The sequence below is a fragment of the Oryza glaberrima genome, chromosome 4, assembly GCF_000147395.1.
Source record: "Oryza glaberrima chromosome 4, OglaRS2, whole genome shotgun sequence".
Classification (NCBI taxonomy): domain Eukaryota; kingdom Viridiplantae; phylum Streptophyta; class Magnoliopsida; order Poales; family Poaceae; genus Oryza; species Oryza glaberrima.
Window position 1 is genome coordinate 15,002,546 of NC_068329.1, and position 10,601 is coordinate 15,013,146.

A 10,601-nucleotide genomic window follows, 5' to 3' on the forward strand; every position below is an offset into this window, starting at 1 on the left:
TTATTTTCCTGCAAAACAACCTTCTTCCATGCCAAACGGGAATGGAACGCTGATATTCCCACACTGGCGGATACAATTCATTTTCCGTTGTAATGGGTTATACCCTGATTGCAAAGAAAGGAAAAATAATTAATTCATGATTGTTAGCATATAAATTTGAATCTACAGAACTATTCTCTCTGTCTCTAAATATTTCACGCCGTTGACTTTTTTAAATATGTTTAACCGTTCGTCTTATTCAAAAAATTAAGTAATTATTAATTTCTTTTCTATCATTTGATTCATTGTTAAATATATTTTTATGTATACATAGAGTTTTACATATTTCACAAAAGTTTTTGAATAAGACGAACGGTCAAACATGTTTTAAAAAGTCAATGGCGTCAAATATTTAGGGACGGAGAGAGTATTTATCTAAATGCCTGAAATTGTCTATTTATCACTTTTTTTTTCTGCCACTAGATCATTATTCGATACACTCATATATTCAGTTATTGAGAAGGTAACAGAGTATAATCTAACTTTAAATGAATGCTATCACTTTTATGATCCCTACCAATGGAGAATGAAAAAAAATCTAATTAATATATGACAATGCATCTTCGTCAACAGAAAAAATTAAAACAATCAATGAAAATTAAAATAAAGTTATACTAGAGTTGTACATATATTAAGCTTACCTACAGTGTGTTGTGTAAACTTATATGACTGGTAAGTAAGAAAATTTTAACTGAATGATAGTTTATTGTACAGTTCTCCATATTTTGTTTTCTGCAGATTGGCTTAAAAAAAAGATGTGCAGGCTAGGACTACAGCTTCTGTTTCTATAAGTGATATATGTGCATATTTGATTTTAATCCCTTCAAATTGGATCAAGATTTGACGAGGTACTTCATTTTTAATAAAGGGATTTAGCAGCCATTAAAAAATATGCTGGATCAAGATTGACGAGGTACATCATTTCTAATAAACTGGATCAAGATTGACGAGTTACTTCATTGCCTACTTCATTTCAAACAAATGCTAGTACGCATTAAAAAAACATTGGGTTTGGAGATTACCATGTGAACAGCCATCCAGAATATAAGGATTTCCTATGTAGCCATTACGACAGACGCAGTTGTAGCCATTTTCCGAGTCCCTGCAAATGCTCTTGTTGCTAACACAAGCATAGCTCGTCTGGTTTTTACGGGCGCTTGCGCAGTCTGGTTGATCAGCGATTTGGGTGATACCATCGCGGAAGAGGAGTCTCGGAGGGCTTGTGGTGGAGTCGCACGTGAGCTCGAAGTCGGGACTTCGGAAGCAGCCGGAGCCGATGCCGAAGGGGTTCACGAAGGTCAGATCACCGCATGAATTATGGCAACCGGCGAGGGTGGCCGTTGATGGAACCACCCGGCCATGCCCTTCTTGCCTTCTTGGCGCAGCCAAATCCTTCGCCGATGTCAGTAGCGTCGTCGTCGCCAGCAGGAAGACAAGCAAAAGTTGCAGGGAATTCGCGGCGTGTAGTGAGCGGATCATCTCGCTCTTGCCTCTTGCCTCTTGGGGTGTTTGGAGGAGAGTGTGGCACAGGGATGCTGCTTGGTGATCAGTGTCCAGTATGATGTACTTATAAGTGGAGTGCTTCGCATGATCCGCACAGCATGCATACTCTTGCTTTGCTTCGCCTTGCTACCATACAATTAAGTAATTAATCGAGTAAATTGCATCACCGATACACGAACTTATTAAGTGGGTGTAATCTAGTACACGAACTTGTAAAACGCTCGTTTTGGTACATGAATTTGTCTGGTGCGTGCGAAGTAAGGTGAAAAACAAACAACATGGCCAATCTTACTAATTTAGGGGCTCATCGGGATACTATGTAAATATATATCTGAGAAGGTTGCTATTAGATAAACACATCTTCAATAAAAATAGATTGAGATATAGTGATCGTACAAAATAATAAAAAAAACCGAGCAATGATATAAGGGTTAGAAATATATGAAATTCATCACTTCCATGATGAAGGATAAAGTACATATCAAATTTATAAATATTGCATGTCTTATGCATACTCACTACACGTATGCACGTCACATTATAATATGAACTAGACAAGTTCGTGTAACTAAACGAGCATTTTATAAGTTTATATATTAAATTGCATCCACATAACAAGTTCATGTATTACTAATATAATTTACTCTAATTAATAAATCCAGTGGTAGGTTTACGTGTGGATTAGTCCTTTGACTTTGGAATGCACGAGGTAAGATAAACCGTAGTTCTCACGTAAATGGTGCCACCTTCTCTAGTCAATTCCAAGTCAGTCAATTAGTACTCCCTCCAGTTCCATATTAATTGACGTTTTGCACAAGATTGAGGTCAAACTTTTATAACTTAAATTATCAATAACTTTAAAAATATTTAGTTTAAAGGAACTAGAACAGCATATTTAGATTTGTCTTTTAAAGTACTATAATAAAAGTAAACATGCATTTATTTATTATATATATTATAATAGAAAAATAAGGTCAAAGATATATCTTATAGACCGTGTCATTGTCCAAAACGTCAATTAAAATGAAACCGGAGGGAGTAGTTTGAGAACGACATCAACTTGTCCAAACAAACTAAGTTAGGTCCGGTTTACTTCGCACGGAACTTTTCACCCTGTCTCATACACGTGGATAGAGTATTAATATAGAAAATAATAATTACACAAATTACGTGTAAATTGCGAGACGAATCTTTTATTAAGTCTAATTATGCCATGATTTGACAATGTGGTGCTATAATAAAGATTTGCTAATAACGGATTAATTAGGCTTAATAAATTCACCAAACAGTTTACAGGTGGAATCTGTAATTTATTTTATTATTAGACTCTGTTTAATACTTTAAATGTGTATCCGTATATCCGATATGACACGCTAAAACTTTACACCCTGAAACTAAACAGGGCAAGTAGGAATTTTCGACAACCGTGTATGCACGAAAAGCACAACAATACAACATGTCTGCTGGCCAAAATATTAATTCTACTCCGTGAGAAGGGCCATGGACTATTGAAGTCCCCTCTAAACACTTGATTATATTATGGAAACGAATCATGATAAAGGCACGGACAGATTGCATGTGCGGTACATAGGTACGCTAGCTTTCACCACTAAGACAATTGATTACGGTTAACTCTAGAAGAAGTGAACAACTATTTTATAGGGAAGCACACTAGAAATACCGTGCGTCACGGGCAAACCAGTCATCAATAGTTTAACTGATCAACGAGTGGATACGCTGAAGGATCACATATAGGACGCATGCCTACCGTTGAACACGGGAGGCCGGGTGCAAGACTGGACCCTGATTTTAGAATGTTGTATTTATAACTTTTTGCTCTAAAACTTAGTAGGAAGAAACTTTCTACTCCAGTGTTGAAAACGTCTGCTTAAATAACTTTCTAATTAAATGTTGGAACAATATGTTTTTGGACAAATTAGTTCAACAATGTCAAGCTTCCTAATTCCAACAAATTTTTTTTCTCCGAACGAATTGTACATTTCGATGTTTCATATTGATATAGCAGAAAAAATTTACAAAATTATATATTACTGTAAACTATAATTGCGACAAGGAAAAAGAAACAAACACACATCCCACATGTCGACGCTCGAAACTCGCACCAAGAGACTGGCACTGAATCGACTGTCGCTAATGCTGCCAAACATGCAAAGGGCTATTACCGAACCGCTCACAAAGGGCTCTAAGTAGTTGAAACATTAACAACTTCCCAGCATTGCGAGAAGAGTTGCGGAGGAAGATGGTGAGAGAGAAAAGATCCACCCTCCCTCGTTTAGACTGGCCATCGCACGGGAGCATCCCATAGCACAATACTTCCAAGGTAGCCTTCTTCTCCCCACGTACCACCATGTGTGACCAGGAGCAATGCTGACATTACCGGTGCAAATCCAGCCTTGGGGGCTACATCTAGCCATCACCCGTTATCAGAGAGATGAGCTTGGCAGTTGTGGGGAACAACGATTCAGGATCTAGAGGGGCTCTGAGGCGTCTTGGCGTACTCTGAGCTGCTCACAGAATAAACACACTCAAAACAAGTATACGGGTTCAGGCCTCCTACTGGATAATAGCCCAACTCATGTGTTGTCCAGTACAGAACTTTGGGCGAATCTCATAATCTCTCCTATGCACTGAGTTGCCGCTATGATTTTATACCCTACCACCTCTGTCATGCATACTCCGCTAGGAGACATAAAACATTGTTTTACAATCATGAGCTTGCATTATGTCCTTCTAGGCCAGCACGCCTGTGTATCCGCCGTTGAATAAAACCACCGTGGGATGTCACGCCAGTCGCCAAGCCCACCTGCAACATCTTATAACTTCTGAAGAGGCTGTGTGAAAACCTGACTTTGGAAATATAATAACGTGACTGCCCAAGAGAATCTATGATAAATGTGATGGATGGGCTCGGCAGCTGACGCACTGCATCAACTGGGACGAGAATCTATGATAATAACCTTAGGTCGGTGGACACGCAATGATAGCCCTTCTTGGGCGGTCGAGGGGTTCCCTTGGCAAGCCAGATGGACTATGGGTCATTGACCTTCTCAGAGAAGGACACATGTCTAGTTTCGAGAAGGCATGACTCGCTTGATCCAACAAGGTATATATGTCCTTAGAAAATAGCATGTCATAGTTCCCAAGCAAGCCATACCACGGAACTTGTTTTATCACAAATTCCCGTGTTAGCTTCTGAACAGTCAACCCACTAGTTCAACACACCTATGGATAGACCATGTTACTGTTGACGGTTGTTAGCGATCAGTTTCGACCGTCAATATTACCAAAATAGAGGAGAACTAGTTATACTTGCAATGCATATACATGATAGTATTAGGTTTACTAACCTTTTGCAAAGAATAATCATAAAATGGAGGAGAATCGACATAAACTCAAACGATAAATCAATCGGACGATGTCTAGAACCAGACTTATGTAGGAATGGGCCAAGAACTCAGAATTGACACGATGAATTGGGCCAAAATTCACAAGTCTACGGAAAAGAGCAACGGAGGAGGCCACCTGTCGCTTTTTGGCCAGGTTAGGCCGACCCATGGTTCGGCCGAACCCCTCGCAGCGCCATTTGTTCCAGGTTTCTCCTGGACGGCTAAGATGGCTCCCCAATGATGGTTGGTGGGTATTACCGACCTTTCCAACCGTCACAACCGTCATTGGGAGGCTATAAAAGGAGCTCTCATCCTCACTTCACTCACACACCTCAAGCAAGAGCTCTATCATATTCTCTCAAGTTAGTTTAGTGTTATCTAGCTAGTGGAATAGAAATAGAGTAGAAATCAGGAGTCCAGAAGTCTTCGGAAGAGTTCGGATATGGCTCTAGTAGCTTTCCTTTCCTCTTTTGTAAGCTTTGTACTTTATTTAGAATACTCTTCTCCATACATTTATGGCAATGAAATACTTTCCGAGTATACGAGAATGCCTACTTTACATTATGTTCATGTTATACTGAATATACTGCTAGCTTATCTGGGAGATGCTTTGGTGCGGGTATAGTAACGCGACTGCCCAAGAGAATCTATGATAAATGCGATGGATGGGCTCGGCAGCTGACGCACTGCAGCAACTGGGACGTGAAACCCAGTGGCGACACCATCGTCCTTATGTCGGTAGACACTCAATGATAGCCCTTCTCAGGCGGTCGAGAGGTTCCCCTGGCAAGCCAGATGAACTATGGGTCTTTGACCTTCTCAGAGAAGGACACATGTCTAGTTTTGAGAAGGCATGACTTACTTGATCCAGCAAGGTATGTCCTTAGCACATAGCATGTCATAGTTCCCAAGCAAGCCATACCACGGAACTTGTTTTATCACAAAGTCTTGTGTTAGATTCTGAACAGTCAACCCACTAGTTAAGCACACCTATGGACAGACCATGTTACCGTACTTGAGTAGCTTGGGCCGACGCCAAATCCCTTCTCTCTCCTCATTGCCGCCCGCGGTTGGGGGCAACGAGGACGAGTAGTGGCGCGACTTCTACCCTCTCCTCGGCGACGCATCAAACCGGACGGGTCGTGGAGGCCGCCGTTGAGGCTACGGAGGGGTCGAGGAGGCCACTATGGCCTATGGCTTGGAGCGGGTGATGACGACGAGCGGTGGCGCAAATCGGAGGACGACGATGGGTCCGGCGGCTTGAAGCGAGGCACGACGATGGGCGACAACATGGCTCGAGGGATGTCAACAAGGTCGGCACCAGATTTGCTGCCTCCTCTTCCTCCTTCGCCGCCGTCTCTTCCTCTTCCTCCATCACCGGCTCGAAGGATGGGGAGGGGAACACTTGCACGAGCCACGAACCGGCAAGGCCACGACCTCCACAATGCGTCCGTGCCGTTCTCCCGCACGCCACACGGCCTTGATTTGTTAGAAGAACTAGCCGACAACCCATGCGTTGCACGGATTCTAAATATATATAAAGTATGAATCTAAAGGCATCTGCCATTATATTTTACTAAAATTAGGTTACATTCAATATAAACTTCATTTTATAGTAATAAACATAGTAATTTTAGGTGTGGCTCCGCTTGGAAATGTTATATCTAAAAAGCTCAAAAAAATGGAAAGTGGTCTTCAGAAAGAAAAAAACTTTAGGTACATTGTTTACTTTTAAAACAGTTAACAGTTTTTATAATTAAGTTATAACAGTTTTTATTAAGTTATAACAGTTTTTATAATTTAACAGTTCTGAAAATGTAATTCATAAATATCAAGTTGTACTTGTTTAGAAGTTGTAATTAGCTTTTCCATAATTTTCCAAAGTTCTATAATTTGGAGGTAATAAGTGAGTTTTCCTTGGTTTAATTAGAACCTCTGATGAGGACACAACTAGCTCGGATATAATCATGACTACCATGACTACCTTATGTATTAATCAACCAAAGGTGCATATGTTCTACATTAGATTGACTTGTTATATATTTAGACAAACGTTGCTACACAATGAGTTTCGTGTGTTTTTGTTTGCAGAGGTACTTGCTTGGGCGAAGAAAAAGAGACCGAGCGTAAGGAATGCATGGATTATTGAAGAAGTTGATTGGGGACAAAACCAAGACCTTCTCCAAGTCTACTTCTACCTCACCACGTCACTTTTGGGCCATAGAAGACAAGCGATTCAGGCCTCCTGACAGCATCAACTTCAAACGAACCTAGCCGCTAATCTAGAAGGAATTTTGGGGCCGATGAGTACTTGTTGGAAAGGTTATGGAGTCTACTTTCAGATGTTTTTTGGTCCCATGTCAAAATTCCTACCGAGCTACCGGGGATCTGCAAAACAAGCCATGTATGTCATCCAGTCCGTATCTGATTTCGAGTTTTGGGCCTTGTAATTGTGTCGTGGGCTTAGCCCAAGGGGGTGTGCGCCCTAGGCTAACCCTAGGACGTCCCTAATCATATTAATTCAGTTGTCGTCATCGTTTAGAGTCGGGTTTTGCTTAGATTATTCTGTCAAGAACAGTTTCGTCGCTAGATCGGTTTGTGGAACCCCAAATTCAAGTGCTTAATCATTCATATGCAATTTGGTTGTAATCTATCTTGTTCTTGCTTGTGTTCTTCGATTCGCGTGCAGGGATTAGCCTTCTCGGCGAGGTCAACCGGGTTTTGGCACGATTGGTAACCAGTGGAGACGTGGTGCTGCGATTGCGGGGCTCTGTAGCGTGTTCGTTTAGAAGCCAGATCGAGTTGTGTCGCGACTCTGCCCAAATCGACGGTTTATCAATACCTATCTGAAGATCGGGACCTACACCCCTCATAAGTTGGTATCAGAGCGCTGTTGCCCATTAGGTAATTTATCTTCCCATAATCAGAAAATTGCCACACAAAAATATTTATTCTTTACCTAGACAATTTGAGTCGTTGCATTGTTCTATTAGATTTTGCGTTGTTGAATTCTAGGTTGCATCGTCGTGTCGAGTGCTGGTTTAGTTTTAGATTTAATTTTTAGTTTTGAGTATTGCCTCTGTTTATCACTTAGGTTTAGGGTTCATCACTCAAGTCTGTGAATTGTACGTCAATTTTGGGTCCAATTTTTTATCTCGTCGGTTGTTGCCGGGACCTTGAAAAATCGGATCTACTCATCATCGGGTTTCCGTTTTTGTGGTTTGGAGAAGTTTTAATCGAGCGGTTTTAGAGTTGCACGGTTGTTAGATTTTCCTGTGTCGCATATGCCCGTGTGTGCGTGAGGAAGAAACCAAGCCGACCCCGACCCTCCACCTCCTGTTTCCTGGTATCGAGTCCGTAGTCTTCCATATATCAAATTTTTGTTACGGATCTGAGATATCTTTATAAAAAGGGAACCTATTGATGTGAGCATTCCATTTTGAGGTGATCTAATTTTAGTTTTGCACTTTGCATTTGAGTCCCTGTAATATTCATATTTACATTTGAGTCCTTGTTCGAGGTCAGTTTCAGTTCTTGTTGAAAAAAAAGTAAAAAAATAAAAAAAAAAGAAGAGGCAGAAATGTGCAAAGAAAAAGAAAGAAAAAAAAGCTGCACCTAAAAAAAGAAAAAAAAGGCAGAAAAAGCACCAAGAAAGAAAAACAATATTCATCCTTTGAGTATGTTTTCAGAGTGCTGAGTTGTGCATTGATTCATATGTAGTCCTTAGTATTGTCGGGTGTTTGCTTGAGCTAGAGTTGAGTCTAGACTAGGCCAGCACATTGACTAGTACTTTGAACTATTATTCAACTTTGCATTTTCTGATTAGTACAATTGCGTTACTTTGCTACTATATATTGTGCCTCCCAAGCTACACATATATACTTCTGGTCAGCACCGCTTTGATCCTTCCAATCGCCACATCATGTCCTTCAAGGTGTCACGAACCAGCCACCGGTTGTACCGTCCTTAGCATTGCTGGTAAGGCACTTGTAAGAGCTTGGTAAGGTGCTCCACTTAGCTGAGTTATTGAGGGGTACCACTACACCGCATAGCAGATTATTAGGGATAACCTTCATTGTTTGTTGTTGTTTTTGTGTTTGCAATGACAGGTATGAGTGGCGCTCAAAATCAGCGATACCAACAAGGTGCACGTGATGACAGTACTTTGGTGCAACAAGTGCTAAGTTCTCAAATGGAGAAAGCGGAGCAATGGCAGTACCACGAATTATTTGAAACAAAGTTTGTGGTTAAGGATAGAGCATGTCGTACTATAATTAATAGTGAGAGTTGCAATAACTTTGTGAGTTCAGATTTGGTTGATAAACTTGAGTTGCTTACACAACCGCATCGATGTGTACCTTTAATAATGAGAGAATCCCTTATATGCCATTCTAAATTAACTGGCTCCCTTATATGCCACTTCAAATTGGCTTCTCCCTTTTATGCCACCAGTTCAAGTTTCTCCTCCCTTTTATGCCATTGCCGTCAGTCCACCGTCAGTTGACCGTTAACTTCATTGTAAAAAGACACATTTGCCCTTGAGAATTAGTATACAACTAATAATAGGTATCTTAGTACTAATATAGCTACTGGATACAACATATGTGTTGTCGAAACGACAACCGCATACGTCGAAAGACGTGGATACTCAACAGTGGTTGGAAAAAAAACGAAGTATATTAAATTTTGAATCTCTCTCTTGTGATCCCCCTATTACATGGCCCTAGGGGACTATTTATAGCACCATTACAGGTTCTTACTACTAGGGTTTAGGTTATACAGGGGAATTTACATGATTACCCTTACGAAAGGGACATTTACAGGGGTACATAAAGTTATGGAGGCTCATGGGCTCCTGATGGGCTGTCGGGCGATTGCCGGCCCTATAGCCCCCAGGCTTGACGGGCCGGAAAGGCTTCTTCGGCCCTCGCGGAGGCGAACCTGCCATGGCAAAGCCGCCTTCCTTTGGCAGATGCTCTTCGCCTTGCACCCTTCGCCTGGGACGCCTCTGGCCTGGCAAGGTACTCTTTGCCTCTCGCCGTTCTTGCTCCATAGTTTTCGCCACGGGTTTCGGCAGATTTGGTCGAAGGGCCTCATGCCATCCGCCAACAAGCCCCTCACGGACAAGGGTGAGATTGGAGCTTCGGCCGAGACCGTGCAAACCATGTGGTATGGTATGCGGCGCCCCCTTCTGACCGATGCTCCTGCCGAAACCTACATTGTTCCTGCGAATGAAGTTTGTTATTTGTGTGGCTGGTATTATTTCGCCGCGCTTCGCCTCCTGCGATTGGTGGCATATATATATATATTTTTTATATATTTTTTCTTTTCCCGGGCAGAAAGGAACAGTATTGGGCCTTCCCTTTATGGGCTTTTTACTGTGCTGCTCGGTCGGCGGGAATTTACCGTTTCGCCTACCCTTGCGACACGTGGCGCTTTATAACTGGTGGGTAGGCGAACCGTTGCCCGGGTGAACTATATATTCCCACCCCTCTTTCCTTTTCACCGGCACACTTGCCATTTTTACCGCGTGCGCTTTCTTCTTCCGTTCCTCTCTTCCACAGCATTTCTTGTCCCCTCAGGTGTTTCGCCCATTCTCTTCCTTCGCCACCGCATACACGCCGTTCACCATGGCCCCTCGCAAGCCAAACC

At 41.8% G+C, this 10,601-nt stretch overlaps 1 protein-coding gene across 1 annotated transcript; it reads right to left on the bottom strand.

Moving 5' to 3' along the window:
* Nucleotides 1–1,518, bottom strand: LOC127770801 (uncharacterized). Its single transcript, XM_052296598.1, has 2 exons — nucleotides 1,062–1,518; nucleotides 1–104 (listed from the first exon to the last, which is right to left on the bottom strand). The coding sequence occupies exons 1-2, from the start codon at nucleotides 1,516–1,518 to the stop codon at nucleotides 1–3; spliced, it is 561 nt and encodes a 186-aa protein (XP_052152558.1).
* Nucleotides 1,519–10,601: the final 9,083 nt, after the last annotated feature.

Excerpts from the sequence above, each read along its gene's own strand:
- LOC127770801 (XM_052296598.1), bottom strand. The coding sequence starts at position 1,518 with ATGATCCGCTCACTACACGCCGCGAATTCCCTGCAACTTTTGCTTGTC. Across the intron at positions 105-1,061 it reads TCTGGATGGCTGTTCACATG|GGTATAACCCATTACAACGG; the intron begins GTAATCTCCAAA and ends CTTTGCAATCAG.